The following is a 17,504-nucleotide window of genomic DNA, read 5'->3' as shown; positions in this document are numbered from 1 at the left end:
GCCTTTCCTCGGCGTATTTTCATTGCTGTTACGTGGCAGAACCGCCGTAGGCGCTTTAATCGAACACCTGCTCGTCTGTCTGGCACCCTCCTCCGTCCGAGGAATATCTTATTCGCTCCGGTAAGGGGCAGTCGACGCCACTCGCTTAGCACCGTAGACACGACTCTCGAGACGGTATTGCCCTCTCAAGAAGCTGCAGAGAATAAATAATAAAAAAAAAGAGCCAACGTGAAGGCATTTCAACGCTTTCCGCGCAGGTGTAAGCAGACGCCTTCGTATTTTGACAGCTTGGCTGTCTACGATCGCGTTATCCGAGGAGTCGTAAATGCTCTGCAAAGAAGCGCAACAAACATGCTTCTCAAGGGCAGTCGTTATGAGAGCCTGTGAAGTAAACCACACGCTCCTTCTCTCTTTCTCTCTTCCATCCTCTTTACTATAACCACGGTCTCCTTCCGGAGCCAGTTGGCGGTGTGCTAATCGAACACTTCGAAGTGATTGCCAGAGCAAACATTAAATCAACATTCTCCGTTTTCAAAAATATCAAACGCGACTAAGAGCAGAACAAAGGGGACGCGACAGGACCGTGCTACTAATATAAAAACGTGCTGCATCCTCTGTACGTTTGTCGTCTTTATTTACACGTTGTTGTAGATGTACTACGTGAGCGTATTTAGCGCATTTTTGGAGCATGTTGCCGGGTTAATTAATATATTGACTTTGCTTTTCCTCTGTGCTTATGAATTTTGTTTCCAACAAACGCTTCTTCTCAGCCATACGCACACTGGGAACATTCGCCATCAAAAAATAATAATAAAAAGATAATTTAGGTTGACAGCAAAGCGTGGATAATGGCTTTGTTAAATAAAGCTTAGATGCATCGCCAACATATTGCAGCAGCCGTGGTAAGGGAAATAGTCGGCCCGAGTCGGTTGGAGAGTCAACAGGAAGAAAGATGACTTAAAGTAAAGCAATATTCTTGAGGCAAGAACAACGACGGTGCAGACTAAATTCCATGTGTTACATAGTCGCTCTGTGGCGCTAAAGAGGGACACGTAACAGGGAATACACAGGACGGGTGGCAGAACGTTGCGCTATTTCATGTTGCGTATCTCTTCTTCACCAATGCAGAAGATAGCTTAGGCAAGTCAGTGGCGTAGCCGGAAATTTCTTTTGGCGGTCGTACGCACTAGACCGGGTAGAGCGAGGGGGGAGGGGCAGTCATTCGACAGGTCTTATGCTAACCCTTTCTTCTTTTTTTGGGAAGGGGGCGGGAGGCGGGGGGGCACGTGCTGGTGTTCCCCGCTGGCTACGCCACCGACACAAGTTACCCAATGGACTACGCTGGCTTTGTCAGCTTTCTTCTATATATAAAAGATAAATGAAAGATATGTGGAAAAATTTTGATTTGGCAACAGCCAACTTTGGCAGTTCTGGATAACCTGAGTTCGCAGCATGTCGCGCCTGCAATAACGATGTCTGTCAAGATGTTGTATGTACCATTCTATGTCAAGAAAGAAGCAATGTTTATTTTTCCTTCACTTTGAACACTAACGAACTCTGAGAGTCGCCGTAATGTGTTTGAGTATGTTTTTATTCCGTGGTACGTGTGCGTGGGTGAATGAAGCGGAAAGAGAAATATACACGGTATGCACGCTGAAGGCTTACGTGGGAGACTCGGAGCCGTATGATGACACTGTCTCGAGCTGTGCGTGGCGTAAGTCAAGTTGGCGGTTGTGCGGGTTCTAGGAAACTACAGTAAGGGTTTATGAATGGGGCTCGTCATTTCCTAGTAGAATGTCAATGCAAGGTTAACCGCGTAACTGCCTTTAAACGTTGTTCTTTAGTGCACGCTTCAACCTTTAAGTTGAACTTCGCGCGCACTGTCGCCTTCCTACACCGCCAGCGTTAGGTGGCGCCATCTCTTGAGTAAGTTTGAACATACCTTGCAGGTTTGCAATCTTGAAGGTCATGCAGACTTGTAGAAAGTAGTTATTGAGATTTTTCACCTCCCTCATAAAAGAAATTACTGTAAATTAAGCTCAAAAGTTATTTTATGTCACTTTAATTTTTTGTGTGTTTTAGATAGGAGTTGAACGTACCGAGTGTCAACAGCTAGCAACGGCAGGGAACGCTAGTAGCGCTGTAAAAATGGCAGAGGACGCGACGTCGAAGTCTGCGCGCATGGACTTAAATAACAATTTATTACCGATGAATCCGTCATTACTGTATGTTATTATCGCCTTAATCGTAGTGCTCATTACAACACGTAAGTAACCTTATGCGTGAGCGTAATTAAGGCTCAGCCCACTTTTGATCGTGTGCTCTATTCCATATGTGCACCATGTGTCAACATTGCCGGGTTCCGTGGTGATGTGGAGGTTGTTGGCTGCTCTCGCTGATGTTGACCACAAGTTGGAACGTTCTCGTGTGGTGTTCTTGCATACTGACCACCTGCAGGTTGTTTGCAGGACGTTTCCAGCGGATACTGCCTGTGATCTTGCTCTCGTTTTCGTGAATTTTTCTCTCGTTGCTCACTTTTGCACGCCCTTGTTGCTGTTTCAGTAATATTCTTCCAACGAAGAAAAAATCTTCGGCGCGCAGTGCTGATCGTGGGACTGTCAGATGCCGGCAAGACGCTGTTGTTTTCTCAGGTAAATAATGTATTATTGCTCTCTTTCTCGCGTCTTGGCGCGATCAGAAACGGATATTCAGGGCACGTACAACTTTGTGATTGCCACGCACCACAAATACAACAGAAAATAACAGACACACAGTGTGCGTGTCGCTTTGTCTAAGCCTTCGTTGGAGGCTGCACTTGCATGGCAATTTTGTCCCATTTTCCACACCACTTTACTGTTACACACAAGATTATTTCAAACGCCGTGCCCATCTTTGTCGTGTTTTTAGTGCCTTGTAAATTTTTTAAAACCGTCATTGCGACTCCTTATTGCAGCTTGTAGCTCGCAAGAAGGTCGAAACTTACACCTCAATCAAAGAGAACAAGGCGTCGTATGAAGTGCCCAAGAAAGTAAGTATGCAGTTTTTTAACTAGAATTTTTTTTTCACGTTATACTAAATCAATCACCGTAATGCACGTGTAGACAGCAATAAATGGCAGACGCAGCCTCTTTGAGATCTGTGTCTAACATTGGCCTGATTACAACAATTTATAGTGCCTATAATGTTAATAAAATCTTTCAGGGTTCTCTCAACCTTATTGATCTGCCTGGCAATGATAGAATGAGAGCCAGGTTTCTTGACCAATTCAAGGGGCTGGCAAGGTATGTACACCTGTTAGGAAGAAATTTAGTGTCACAAGCACTATTTGCTTAGGGTTGTCTGGTTTTAGATGAATGATGCATGGTTGACACTTCAACTACGCTTCACTTATCTGTGAAGCACCTCCCAGTGAAAGTAAATTTCCTGGAGACAGCATCTTCTTTGTATGTTGTTGTTAAACGCTTGCCTACTTGTGTAGTTTGGCGGTACACTTTCTCAGAGAAGCTGGCTAAATCTGGTGCATAACTCACTTGGCTTCCAGATACTGGATCACAGGATAAACTAGTCATGCACAATCGGTGCCACATCAGTCAGTCGAGCTGCAGTAAGATTCATTGGTTTTAATTGACGATACATACACAATTGTCATCTGTTAACAAGAACACTTTGAGTCAGATCACATTCATTGTGCCAGCTGTGTTTGCCAGCTTAAAGCAGTGCTAGTGCTCTGTACAGACGCAGCAAGCACAAGGGGAGCTGCATCATTCGCCGGTATTCTTGGTCGATCACTTTTGGGAACATCTGTTTCAGTGGACGCTGCTGCATTATTGGGCAAAATGCCTGTTGCTTCAGTGAGCTGTCATGCCAGATCACTTATTACTTAAAACTGAAAGTACTGCTTAAAGTGATTGACAAGAATGTCGTCCCTGTGCTTCAGTCATGTCAAAGTTGTGCACTGCCGAAGTTGTCATGTTCAGTGGCTGATATTGGTGGAAGCCGTGCCCACTGCGCTCACTATGTTTACGTGCCTCACCATTAACTGCTTGTACTCGCAGCAGTAACTTAGTGGCACTGGTGTAGCGATGCTGAGCTACACGTCACAGGTTCGATTACGACCGTGGTGGCCACCTTTCGACGGGAGCTAAATGCAAAAACGCTTGTGTACTTAGATTTATGTGCACACAACAGGAACCCCTGGTGGTCAGAATTAATCTAGAGCCCCCCCCCCCCCCCCCGCTATGGCGTGCCTCATGTTCATGTCGTAGTTAGCCAGAACAGTGTTGACGCTGTTTATATTTATTTCTGAATGCCAGTTTAAAAATTTTTTGTTAAAGCAAATGCACATCTGTTACCTTTGCCTTTTGGTTTTCGCAAATGTCTCATGTTGAGAAAATTTGCATTGGATTTGCGGAAAGTCCTCATATGGGGGATCACATGGGAATGAGTTTTGACATTCTGCTGGAGCTGGAGCATTGGGTGACGGTACTTGGGCGTGACGTACTAAAAGTTTTTCGCACACTGTGATGCGCTCTGGCAGTAGAAATCATGCACACACACAGACAGACAGACAGCTTGAATGGTATTTTTGTGGATACAGTATCATTTTGCCAACATGTTTATTGTGTCAGGCTTATTGCATTTATTTGCACTAGTTCTCACTGAGGCCATTACGACCCATTTTCTAATAAAATAAACATGTTCAGGGTAATTCAGCATGACTGAGCCAACTTAAAATGGTAGTTAGCCTTGAACCACCTAATGGAGCTCATTGACTGAACCCGTACAACTAATAGGAGCACAAGGTCATAAATGTCTTTAGACAAGTTTCTCGGTAGTCCTGTGTATTTAGAGTTTGTGAACTGAACTCAGAATTGACTTTTTCTTTTGTAGTGGTTGGTTGTTTGTTTGCATTGCATAAAAGAGGAAGGGAATTGCTGCTCACTACACTGCACATATCTATATTTAAACAACCTTAATTTCCCTGCCAATTTATAAGCAACACCAATTATGCCACAGAACAAACACCCACTGGCCATTTGCCAATCAATTGAAATGATTTAGATAGAGCATTTGAAGATGTGAGCAACTATGACAGTTCGATGTTTTCTTAATGTAAGGTGAGCATATTCAAGTGCCATCAGCGTTTGGGATTAGAGGTCGGTACACAGGCTTGGCCGTATATGCTGCTTCTGTGTAGTAATGCGTTAGGAATAGGATTCGAATAACATTTCCACATTGAATCTAATACGAATGTTCAAGGGAAGTTACTTCCTAATATTTAATTCGATATAAAATATTTTGTAATTTTAAAGTGATATTTTAAGTTTACATGCAGGTCCTTCTATTAAAAAAGGCTTATTTATGTTTTTTGATGCATGCATATAATACTGTTCACAAATGGACTTTCGATCAACTGAGAAGCTTGTAAATCGGAAATGATTCCTTCTAGTAGTCTTGTGCACTATGACAATGACAGTAATGCAAAATATGAATAGTATGTCGTTGATCCACATAGTGTGCTTTGTTCATTGAAGAAGATAGGTGTGACGCTACAGCGGTAGACATTATTTAAAGAGGTACAAACATGGCAAGACTAATTGCTTTGCCTAAATTGAGGCATAAAGTTAGTAGACTGACTAGAAGTGAGTCATCCTTATTTAGTGATTGGAAAATTATTGAGCAGCAGTTAGTCACTTCATGGGCTCACTCAGGAACTTTGCAGTGGCAGGTATCGGAATTTGCAAGACAAATCGCCACTACACTTGCTGAGCATACGTTTGTTAAATTTTATTATGGTGCTTCTTTTCAACAAATGTGGCTCTCTTGCTGCAGAATCATTCGGAACAGTGCTCACTTGAATGAGTGTTTTTTCCTCAGGACCTAATCAGATGTTAGGCATAATATTCGATTTAAAATGAGTACTCCACAATTTCTAATATTGAATTCTCGAATAGAATACATATTGCAAAGCAAAGGTGATTTCCAGTATCAAATATTTGCGCACCCTTAATTGACAGAGATGCATTTCCTACAAAGGGATTCATTATCCACACAAACTTGCTTTAATGCCTTGTATGTTTTAGAAGTATGGTGTTCTTGAAGCTTTGTGGCTTCTTAGGACCTGAATCCATGGAGATTTGCACATTCCTTTAGTGATACCTTTGCGAGTTTATTTGTGCCTTTTTACCACCTCCTTTCATTATTTATTTTTCCTCCTCTTTAAGAATTTCTTTATTTGCCTTTTCAGGGCTGTTGTTTTTGTTGTGGACAGCGTTAACTTTCCACGGGAGGTTCGGGATGTGGCAGAGTAAGTTCTTTTTTTTTTCCTTTTTGGTCTCGGTGCTTTTGTAAGAAGAGCGCTATTTGTTTCATGCGTTTCCATATTGTTGGGTATGTGGCCTATCATACAAGTACTACTCGATGCTCAAAAGGTCCACGCTTATGCGGAATAGTACCTAAAGGTTGTTGAAAAGAGTATGAACACAAAATCTTTGTAGCTTTTTTGTTTTTCTTTTAATGGCCGGCTATTGACCCAATAATGGCAGGCGACATTTAGAAGGCATTTTGGGCACGCCCCACTGCTCCCTAGCCTTCACAGTGCAAGGCATTGAAGAAGGAACAGGAGCACAGCAGAGGCCTTGTTTGATTGCTAATAACTCCGAATCTTCTGAACGCATTGAAGTACTTTTTGCGGCAAAGTATTTCTAAAATAGCCAATTTTCACTTCAAATGCCTTTCTACGCTTTGATAATAAGTGGTCCTGGGCCCCTTTAACAGTGGACCGCACGTACATGCATTTCCACGGCTATTTGGGACTCGTTCCCACTACGATGCAGGCACATCGGTAACCCTCAAGGGTTCAATTGGTTTCTAAATGCTGCAATTTCATTCAGGTTCAGTTCCGGTTGTGAGGAACAAAAATATAACAATTGGGTGCAGTGCACCATATCCTCAGCTTCCCACTTATTGGCAAATGACACACTGCACGCAGGCCGGCAACTTATTCGAATGCAAACGCTTTTCTTCGAGAGGGTAAGAGATGAATGAATGTGTGTTGTTTGGTGGCGCAGGGGCCAGGTATGCCCAGAGTGCCTTGGAGAGGGTAAGAGATGGGCTCACTGGAACATGGGACACAACAGCTGTTGTTTTTAACTGAATACCAAGCAAAGAGATTGAATGTTCTATATGCAAACATGCACGCAAAACCAGACATTTTAAGCAGTGGCATTGCCAGGCTGCGCGGCGCCTTGGTGCTTCAATGTCTGCATTCCCCCTTTCTCGTTTCCTTTTCTCTTTACCTGCGTTGACTGTTTCTAAGCTATAGAATATCATGTGAAATGCCTTAGAGGGTATACAATTAGGCATATAAAGGAGTATAGTAATAACAACCACCACATTCTTTTTTTCCCCATCAACCCTATGCCAGTGTCGCTCAACTTAGAGGAACCAAGAGTGCTTTCATCCACGACCTGAAGCTAAAGTATATCTAACTTTCTGCTTAGTGCTACGTTATAGGGGTTTTGTAGATGTTGAAATTGATATGCCTGTTGGTTTTAAAGTTTCTGGTATATCACCTTTCTCAACAACTTAATGATGAGGTCAAAACAAATAGCAGTTGTGCAGATTTTTAAGGAACATTCTGGCTACTTAGCTCAGCTGGCATGGCCAAATTCAAGCTGCTAACACCTTGGGCAACGTGGCAGTGGACAGGTGGCAACCATTTCCTGAGACATGTTACAAAAAACATCCGTTTAGGTTTGTTTCCATCCAAAGTTCTGGTTCAGGTACAATTATCAGTTTGGATTTCATGCATCATATAAAGAGTTTGGAGCTTTCAACTAGTACCTAAGAAAGCAAGAAAATGATGATACTGAATCTTGGTGCCATTAATGCCTCTAAATTTGTTCCTTGTCAGGAATTAAAGGACTGGACAAACTAATGCCCACTCCTGGAGTTAACTGTACCCTGTATTAACTGCCCATGTAGAGTAAATAGAATGGCTGATCATCTTATACTTGTGGTGTTGCAGATTCCTGTATAATCTCTTATGTGACCCTGTCATCTCACAGCATTGCCCACCCTTTATGATTGTATGCAACAAGCAAGGTAAGTGTTTCATGAATATTATGGGACATTTTGGTTGAGTGTATGCCTATTTACAGTGCCATGTATTATGTACTTACAGACGAGGCTATGGCGAAGTCATCCAAGGTGATCCAGTCACAACTGGAGAAGGAAATGTAAGTTCTTAGATCATAAAGTTTTGTTTCATCATAGCTCAAGTGTGAGTTGGATCAAATTGTTTGTAAGTTTAGTTCTTGTGGTTTAAATTAAATGGCTGTGCTGAGCAGGTGTGTGAATATTGACACAGGTACATAGTTTACCTTATTCTGGGGACCATTTTTCACCATCTAACCACTGTTACAATGTTATGGCTCTGTGCGACCAAAGTATATCTGAAATTTCCAGACTGTTCTCATATATTCTTTAGCGAAAGCGTTTTATATACTAAGATTGCATGTGTGTGATGCGAATAGCAGCATACATTCTTGAACATACACGAGCACCAGCAGTTACGTTGGAAGGTACGATGTCATGTATAAACAGCCGACACACTTGACTCGTAGATCAGATTTCGAAGACCGATGACTGCTTGTTGCTGTCATTCTTCTATGAGTGTTATTTGTTTTATTGCAATAGCAATCATACATATTTTTGAGATGTGTTCGTGTCATTGGCATTGTCGTACTGTCATGGTAGTGACGTGCGGCTAGGGCTTAAGAGGGTTAGTAGGTCTCCAGAGATGCACAGTGCTTTTGTTTGGTTGCAAAGACGATGAAGCCAAGTGGACGTACCATCGCTCTGTAGGAGCCAGGGCAGCATTCTCGCTTCCACTGCTGACATGAGCGTTGTGTGCATAAGCATTAGTATTCCTGCCGAGCAGATGCATGTGAACCACACCATGGTGCTTACACCGGTCTGATCGGAGCAGACAGTAAACGTCAAGATAAATTGATCTATATGATCCTTTCATTGGGTGCTGACATACACCGATTGTTTTCCTTCGGTTTCATCCCGCGCACCATTGAGATGTGACACCTGCAACTCTATAAGCGGTGCTCTTTTCTGAGATGCTTTCTTCTGAGAAGTTTTTGAGATGCTTCCGTTGTGACGCTAAACCTTGCTGTCGCTTTCAATATTTCGTCTTCGCACATAACTGCCAAATATTTCTGGCACGAGTTTGCCCCACAATAGTGATTTCCTAATGCACAATTTTGGCGCTGTCTGGTTCTTCACCATCACTACAACATGACAATGTTTTATGCATCAATTTGCCCTCTCGTAGCTGTTGTGTCTCAGTGTGATGTTTTATTACTTTGCAGGAATGTTCTCAGGACTACACAGATTTCTGCACTGGAGTCTACAGAGGGGCAGGCTAATAACAACACATTCCTAGGCAAGAGAGGGAAGGACTTCCAGTTTTCAGACGTTCGTCCGATTGTAGTTGACTTCATGGAATACAGCGCCGAGGCGTCGGAGGATGCCCAGCTGTCGGCACTCAAAAGCTGGCTGGCCAAGGTGGCATAGGTGAATGGCCCTTATACGCCGACTCTTGTACAAGATTACATTCAAACTAGCTGACAGCTTGCCCTCACGGTGTTGAAGACTGCCTGCAACACTCCACCTGGAGGCGTGCAGCTTTAAGAGCTCGCATTATTCGAGGCTCTGTCTATTGATATACCATGGTGTACGTGTAAAAGACACACATAAAATGCTTTATTTCTCCACACTTTGGCTCTGAAGTCAGTTGAGCCTCTTGCTTGCAAGAGCCTGTTTATAGATGGCAGGTCGTGACTTGAGTTTCATAGTGGAGGCGTTATCACAACGTAGCATGTTCACATTGATCCCATCGGCAACCCTATGCTACCAGAACTTGGTTTGTCCCTTGTGCAGCAGCACGAACGACTTGGGAGACTGCCTGGTCAGGACAATGCGTAGCTGCAGAGGGCAAGCACTGACCAGCATTGCTTGCTTATCACCATATCACCACTGTTGATACTAACTGTGGTCGCCACCTGCAATGAAAAAAAAGGTTTAAAGCATTTTTAGGACACGTTTAAGTGCCTGTACGCTAAACAGTGTGTGGAAAAAATATTGCTGTATATCGCGCTGAGGATGTAGTATGGCCTTATTTAAAGCGGCCCCCGAAACACTCTTTGAACATGTAAGAAAAATACTGCCAATCTGCTAAACAAGGGTCCTGTGAACATGTGAGCCAAACATTGCTGCACTGCATACAGCAGGGAATTTATGATATCGTGTCAGAAGCAGTGAACAGACAATTGCTGTCGCATCCGCAATGTTTTCATGGAAAGCAGATTGAAAGCAGTTGGCTGACTAATGCTATTTATTGGCTGATTTCATGATCGCGAGAGCATTCTCAGTAATACATAATTGCTAACTTTGAGTTAAATAAATAAAAGATATATATCTCTGTGATCTCAATGACGGAAAATAATTTCATGTTTGCACTGCACGTGGCTGCATCAGCTGCGCATGGCCTCTGAGATGGCAGCGGCATGCTGCTTATTGTAGTCTCCCGTGATTGTCATGGGGCACCGTGACACTCAACTTTTGGCTGAGGTTTTGCTTTCTTGGCTTCTCTACTGTGTAGCTTCCAGCGTGCTAGTGGAGACAAAAAGAGAGAGAAAGCCGGGTATCTTGTACAATGACTCATAGTTGTCAAAAAATTTTCCGGCACCAGATTTGCGGAACGGCGCCCTTTAATAATGAGGCCATGTTATGAGTAGCTTAAGAAGTGTTTTAGAGTCCCTTTAAGTAGAAGCACTACATCACGAGCTCCTATCTAAATACATGGAAATGGTGAAATAATACTGCTCACCTTCCACGGCACCAAATTTTATGTTTGTTGCATTTAAATGAAAAGTTTAAAATCTACCAACTCCAAAAAGCACATTTATGAGTTATGCCATACACTGTTAAACAAATATTACTGAATTTATTGCAAGAAAAAACGAATTGGAGCATTAAGTTCAAAACTCTAACTCATCAATAAACAATAATATCACAATTCTGTAAATTGCACCCATTAAGCAATATAAAGTAAACAATTGGTGTATTATATATTTCTCTGGAATATACCACTAATTTGTGTGTAGGACTTTTACAAAAACCTTGTACACACTGACTATTTCGCATAAACTGCAAACTCATATAAAATTTATCCATTTCAGGTGCTCAACAGATGCAGATTACAGAACTGTGGTATTGGTTTTTGGTGCAGAGTTACACATCTGTAAACATTCTTCTCGTTTTTAAACTTACCGATATTTTTATGAGGCCCCAAATTATAATTCTGCTTCCTTAAGTCAAAAAATATTACTTTTTCTCTTTAATGCAACAAATTTCATTCAAATCAGTTCAGTGGTTGTTCCATAAGAACATTTCTGGTGTCATGCATTTGGATAGGGAAAATGATTCTGGCACTTAACTAAAGCTTCCTTTTAAGTGCATATTAAAGAACTTTACGGGATCAAAATGAACCTAGCAGTCTCCATTAAGACCTATAGAGACACTAAAGATGAATATTAAGTTAACCCTCAGGCTGACCTCTCGGCATTTCGTGTCATTAAACTTCCTTCTTCTATTAAGTTAATATGTGATGTTAAATTAAGTTTCTGCAGTAAAGTGGCTACCCTTATTGTGAGAGAAAGCTTATTTTGTGTGAAAAAAACAAGAACTTAGGACAGGTAGCAACACAGCCTTGAAGTTCCCATACCAGCTACCCGTGATATCACTGATGTCGACAGCATCTGCTCTGTTCTAGTTTATCGTTTATTGGTAAGGCAGGACTACCTTGAGTTCGAAAGAGTCAACCAAGCTTTCCAGAATATTACTGTTGCCAGAATGCACTAAAATTGAGAGAATGATTTGAAATCCCTATCATCACCCTGACGAACTGGCACTGATGTTTCCCAGCGAAATTGAAGAACGAGAGGCTAGGCCTTCATTTTCTCCATTATTAACTCTTGTGTGAAGTGAGTGAAAATAAAGTTTTCCGAAAACACTCTGCCAATCTAGACTAAATAAGTGTTGCTCTATGCCTTTAAAAGCTCATTAAATCAATATTTAGTGCAATGCATGCATTATCAACTCATGCCAAAGCAATAAAGTCAGAATGACTGCTATAAGTGCATCCTTTTCCACAGTGTGCAGTGAAGCTCTGAAGATACAGTAATTTCCTACTTGAGCTATGGAACTTTGCTTGAAATCTCTCAGGCCAATCCTCGTTACTGCAAAAAGTATTTCTGAGAATCATGAACTTTTGTGCTACTGCATAGCTAACTACATTTGGGCCAACAGCACAGCTGTACCAGATGCTAATAGGGCTAAGGTTGATTTGCAATGAACTTTTGCATATGTATTCAGACTGAGATTAGCATTCATTACTGTAGAGATGTGTTTCTTGGTACACCCCTCGCCTACGTATGGGGGCCCAGCTTGGGACCTCTCTATGAAAGGGAAGCACTCGGGGGCAACATTATATTTGTATATCAAGGCTTAATACTGCTCCTGTCATAACTGTGATCTGTGATGGGTGACTTAGAAGTGGAACCATGAGTAATGTATTATAAAGCAGCAAACTGTTATGAAAGAGCAGTTGCTCTTGCTTCTTTGACTAAGTTGTTAGTCCGATGTTCCGCCATTCCTTTTCTTGGATTAAACCGTTAAGTCTAATGTAAATGTACGGAGGTAACGGAGTTGTGCATATCTCAAATATTGTATGAAAAAAAGCAAGTCTGAAGTTGAAAAACCTATGTACATTTGGATTTGGTTCATAGCCACTCAAATTAAGTCTCCGTCTCCTACAGAAGCAGACTCAGGCCATTAGAGAAGCCATTTGTCTGCATACACACACGACTGACACTATCGCAATTCTTTTGGATAGTCGGGCAGCATCACATGCCTTTATGAAAAATACACTTTCAAATCACATCCACAGTACACTAACCACAAACATCCTACACTACGGATTCTCCTGTGATGGGTGCCAGGTCATCAGGAAGATAGGGAGTAGTGAATGCTATTGTGATCTAACACTGAGCAACCCAATAAAATGGCCTGAGGCCTATTGCACCATAGGTGTTAGAGGCAGATGTCGAAAAGATTGCCACAATCGGCAGACTCCTCTTAGGCAGCAAACAACAGACTGCTCTTACTGTGTTCATCACAGACGCCTACCAGAGAGGATACTGTACTAGTCCATCGGGCACAAACACTTACACTGCCCAACGATGCTATCCAACAGTTTATTGAGAACAGGCCTGGCAAAGTGGCATGTCAAGTACATGTGGCAAACAGGCGGACACATTCCACACTTACTGGAAATGTCCCCGAGCACTGTCATTTCCGTGCTTTTTAACTGGCCCAAACATCCTGCCCCACCTTCCCTCTACCGGGGACGGCTGGACCGCTCAACTGCTAGTGGAACGCCCTACACTATGGCTGTTGCTGGTGGCCCACATAAAACACATTAATGGGTCCAGACAAATAAGTGGACTTGGTGACAAGATAGGGGACTGCTCATTTGAATGGACTGAATAACTTTCATGGAGCTCCTTAAAACCAGTATGCCATCAATCCAATATGTTTCTGTATCTACTATACGTAGTTTTCATAGCGGATTCACTGTAATTTTATTGTAAATTCCCCTAAAAAGGAAAACACCATACAATAATTGTGTTATACAAGCTTTGTGTTTGCTGGATGTTGTGGAACATTTACCGAAGTTTGTGTACCGGCCATGGCATTGCATTGTACAAGAGAACTAGAAAATAGTTTTCACTGGTAGTCAGGTTATAGTACTCACCAGATAGATATTAAGACTAGCATGCAGCCAGCTACACAAGTCAAACAGCGTCGGCCATCATCTTGCGGAAGTCTGAGAGCAGCGTGTAGTCGGGATCTTCGTCTATGTCCACCATGTCCTCGGCCGAGCCATGCTTCCGGAAGGTTGAGTTGTATCGATACAGGGAGAGCGGGCATGGCAGCAGCTCTGGCATGACCGAGTGATGCGTGATGAGTGATGTCAGGGTGCTGAACTCCTTTGTGAAGCCCTGGAATAAAAGAGAAAGCATGTGAGGCACTCTCGCTTACAATTGGCAAGATTGCTGAAAGCAAAGCAGTGTCTATATGCACCAGATTGTGTGCATGAATAGCTAGTGGGTTAGAGGGGCTCTCTAGCTTTTCAATAAACATTCTGAGATTCTGGTTACGTCATGCTTTACATGTGAAACAATGCATTCTTATATGTGAAACTTTATACTAGAATTAGTTACTAGCACACGTGTTTCTTTAAGTATGCTGCGACACCACATGTCCCATGCATGCTTTTAGTAACTGCACATAAAAACCAAGAAAGTAATGCATAATTTCTTGCAAACGAGATATGCTAAATGAAAGGAAAGATGTGAGAAGTCACTGCAGCATGCATTTCAGAAACATGTCTTTATCTGTGTCGAATGGGGCTTTTTGGACATTTTTTCCCTTGTTCTGTGTGGAATTAAACTATCCTTGCCGATAAACTAAATAGTAGATTTCTTTCTGGCATCAACACAATTGGAAGGCACTAGGCACTGATAAGTTCTAAGCATTGTTGGAATTATGATGGAATACTTTGTGAACACAGAGATAAGTGGCCCTCACAGGTGCTCTGTGCGTATTGTAGATGTTTAGTTTTGACTGAAGACCTTGTCTGCCAATTTAGGAACATTTGCTTGTTCATCTCATTAATACTCATAACTTTAGCTTTTTATAACAAATGCTTGTCTGTGTGTTTGTTTTCTTCACTTTTGCATACATTTCACAACATAGGTATAAATTAGTACCAGGTTTAGCTTTCTTCACTGACGAGAAAGAAAAGTGATGGTCACATTGCTTTTAACGTGGTTGTTTTCTGACTCTAGAATTAGTACAACTGCACCTGGCCTAGCACATCTGTCCTTTATAGGTGGCATCCAATTGACATCCCCAGCAACAGCTCCCTTGAAATTGCGGATACCAATCTCAAAGGCCATGTGTCTGTGTATTGCAAATGCCAGAACCACTTAAAGGAGCCAGAAATGGATATGATTGCCATGTTTTAGCCGTCAACTATTGCTCCACATACGTGCCTTTTATCCATAACACGAGTTTTTTGCAGTAACCACATGAATGCTTTGCATTTGTCATCCGAAAAATGCAAAAGTGCCCTCGACAGTTCTCGCCTTGCTCATCTAGTCCTGAACCTACACTGTGGCCATGTCCATGAAAAACGTGCTTGAGTACTTCCGAGGAGGCTTCGTGGCATTAAATACGAGGTCAGAGGTTTAAGTGTAATGATGAGAGTCTAGGGGTGGTATAATGTAAGGATTCCTTTTTCTGTGTTCTATTCCTTTCTTACTGTACACCGTTCATGGGGCCTGCCAGCCATGTAGCATATTTTAATGGAGGTGGAGTGCAGCTCAGACTACAAAGAAATTTGGAAAGGAATAGTATGAAATAAAATCGTTTCACTATCTTAGCTCATTGTAAGTTGCTCATGCATCAAGATATAAGAGCACTGTGACGTGTGTTTGCGATCACTTTAGAGTATCTGAACTTCTCTGCTTCTCATAGACCATGTGTAGCATAGGGATGCAAAAATCATTGACTCAGCTATGTCTGAGATGCTGATGTGTGCATAGAGCTCCACAATTTTACTTGCTCTCCTGACTTTGCCTTGTTGTTTTCTCTTGTGCTTCCTTCACCTTTATTTTGTAGCCCCTGTTGGTGTGCATGATGAGATAGTGGGCGATGCCACTCGGCTGGATGCTCCTTGGGACCCTCAGCGAGAGTGCAAAGCATCCGGGTTTGGTGCTGCTTTGGCGCACCAGAAAGGACCCGATTGGCTCCTGCGACAGCACTTCGAGAGCGATCTCCCTGCGAATGCGTCACAGCGTCAGCAAAATGTCCGGTGTTCTACTTGTACATTAAATGTCTCATTTGACACAACAAAACTGAAAACTGGGTCTGTCAGTAATAAACACTAAGCGTCAGTAATACTAAGACGTCTCGTAAAAGGTTACAGTTCGTTAGGTACATTGTTTTAAATAAATAAAACGGGTTAAAGTGGGTTATCAGTTAAAGCTTTGGAATGCAAAAAAAAAAAACCTTAATCATGGCATCAGTAGAACCTTGACAAGCCAGACTCAACTTGTGGAGTCTGGTGGCATACCATATTAATGTTTATTTTTGCATTAGCACCCTGTGACATCATGCATTTTGATAGGATCTTCTTTAACTGTGAGATAGTTCACTGATACATAAGGATTACATTGCACTCTGAAGAACCAAATGCACAAGGTAACAAGTTTTGAGGAGCAAGAAAAGGTGACCTGGACATGCGAAATATTCATTCAAATTTGTGACACCATGCTGGTGTACCAGCGCTACGATTCAGGTAAAAAATGAGAAAAGTGAAGCAGTTCTCCTTTAATTTTCCTCGTCTGCCAGTAACCAACGTTTTTCTGTTCAATATGCCAGATAATCTTGAAGAAATAATACTTCATCACAATTAACATTGCCTTTCAGTTCCTCTCTAAGCAAAGCAAAGAGTATGGCATTGCGAATTTAATTATCGGTTTTACATGCCGAAACCATGATTTGATCATGAGGCATGCCGTAGTAGGGGACTCCGGAAATGTGGCCCACCTGGGGTTCTTTAACATGCACCTAAACCTAAGTACACAGGTGCTTTCGCATCTCGCCCCCATCGAAATGCGGCCGCCGTGGCCGGGATTCGTGCTCAGCAGCCCAACACCATAGCCACTAAGCAACCACAGCAGGTTACATTGTGAATGGCTCGTCTCCTCTTCTGCACTCGTTTGCGTACATCTATTGCTGACTTTTTTCAGCTAACACACACTATTTGTTTTGGTGAGGGCAGTGAATATGTAGGTTCACTTTGTCGCATTGTGTTGCCCCTTCTGCATGGACATTTGACTTGGGCAAACTTAAGGCAGGCAGTAGCATCTGCCAGATCGCCGGCGCGATTGAGGACCTATGCAATCACTGACGGTTTAACTGTGGTACGGTTATGCTACCCCTTCGGTAATGATTTCCTTTGCATTTAGGCAATCCCCTGACAAAACACAAATGTTATGAGATCTTGGAAAGGTAACGTCCCATTTTGATACTAATTATGCTCGCCGTTAATGTATTTTCAAGAACCTTTATATAGGAGCGCAAACTATTGTCTCGGACAAACTCAATAGCGTCGTCCCGACATTACGCTGCCGGGGACGCTCATTGGTTAGCTCTATTGGATGATGTGGTGACGCAATGCGGGTGCTTTGGCGTCGCGCAGCCTCGAAGATCGGCCCGCCTCGCAAACCACATTAAAATTATTTCAAGGACACGCATCCCGCACTGGTGTCAGGATCGACCCACAGAGTCGCCACCTT

The 17,504-nt window shown here is 42.4% G+C and overlaps 2 protein-coding genes across 4 annotated transcripts in view; one reads left to right on the top strand and one right to left on the bottom strand.

Moving 5' to 3' along the window:
• Positions 1-2,111: 2,111 nt before the first annotated feature.
• SrpRbeta (signal recognition particle receptor beta) lies at positions 2,112-16,065 on the top strand. The gene is made up of 9 exons (XM_070534201.1): positions 2,112-2,266; positions 2,563-2,651; positions 2,954-3,028; positions 3,202-3,281; positions 6,248-6,307; positions 8,030-8,106; positions 8,186-8,240; positions 9,384-9,588; positions 15,823-16,065. The coding sequence occupies exons 1-8, from the start codon at positions 2,149-2,151 to the stop codon at positions 9,586-9,588; spliced, it is 759 nt and encodes a 252-aa protein (XP_070390302.1). The 5' UTR covers positions 2,112-2,148; the 3' UTR covers positions 15,823-16,065.
• LOC139056185 (EGFR adapter protein-like) overlaps positions 9,750-17,504 on the bottom strand; it is a 259,948-nt gene continuing 252,193 nt past the window's right edge. For all 3 annotated transcript variants that reach the window (XM_070534198.1, XM_070534197.1, XM_070534199.1), the window contains 3 exons: positions 15,810-15,981; positions 13,892-14,138; positions 9,750-10,076 (listed from right to left, as the gene is read on the bottom strand). In XM_070534198.1, coding sequence (XP_070390299.1) covers positions 13,932-14,138; positions 15,810-15,981 — 379 coding nt within the window. In that variant the 3' untranslated portion in view covers positions 9,750-10,076; positions 13,892-13,931. The remainder of the gene's footprint in view (positions 10,077-13,891; positions 14,139-15,809; positions 15,982-17,504) is intronic.

Source organism: Dermacentor albipictus, chromosome 2, assembly GCF_038994185.2.
Source record: "Dermacentor albipictus isolate Rhodes 1998 colony chromosome 2, USDA_Dalb.pri_finalv2, whole genome shotgun sequence".
Taxonomy (NCBI): Eukaryota; Metazoa; Arthropoda; class Arachnida; order Ixodida; family Ixodidae; genus Dermacentor; species Dermacentor albipictus.
The sequence above is the reverse complement of the archived record's forward strand: the minus strand, read 5'-3'. Positions and strand labels throughout refer to the sequence as shown.

Bases quoted from the DNA above. Each gene is read 5' to 3' on its own strand.
- SrpRbeta (XM_070534201.1), top strand. From the start codon at position 2,149: ATGGCAGAGGACGCGACGTCGAAGTCTGCGCGCATGGACTTAAATAAC. The intron at 2,267-2,562 runs GTAAGTAACCTT...TTGCTGTTTCAG, and splicing joins CGTAGTGCTCATTACAACAC to TAATATTCTTCCAACGAAGA. The intron at 3,282-6,247 runs GTATGTACACCT...TTGCCTTTTCAG, and splicing joins CAATTCAAGGGGCTGGCAAG to GGCTGTTGTTTTTGTTGTGG.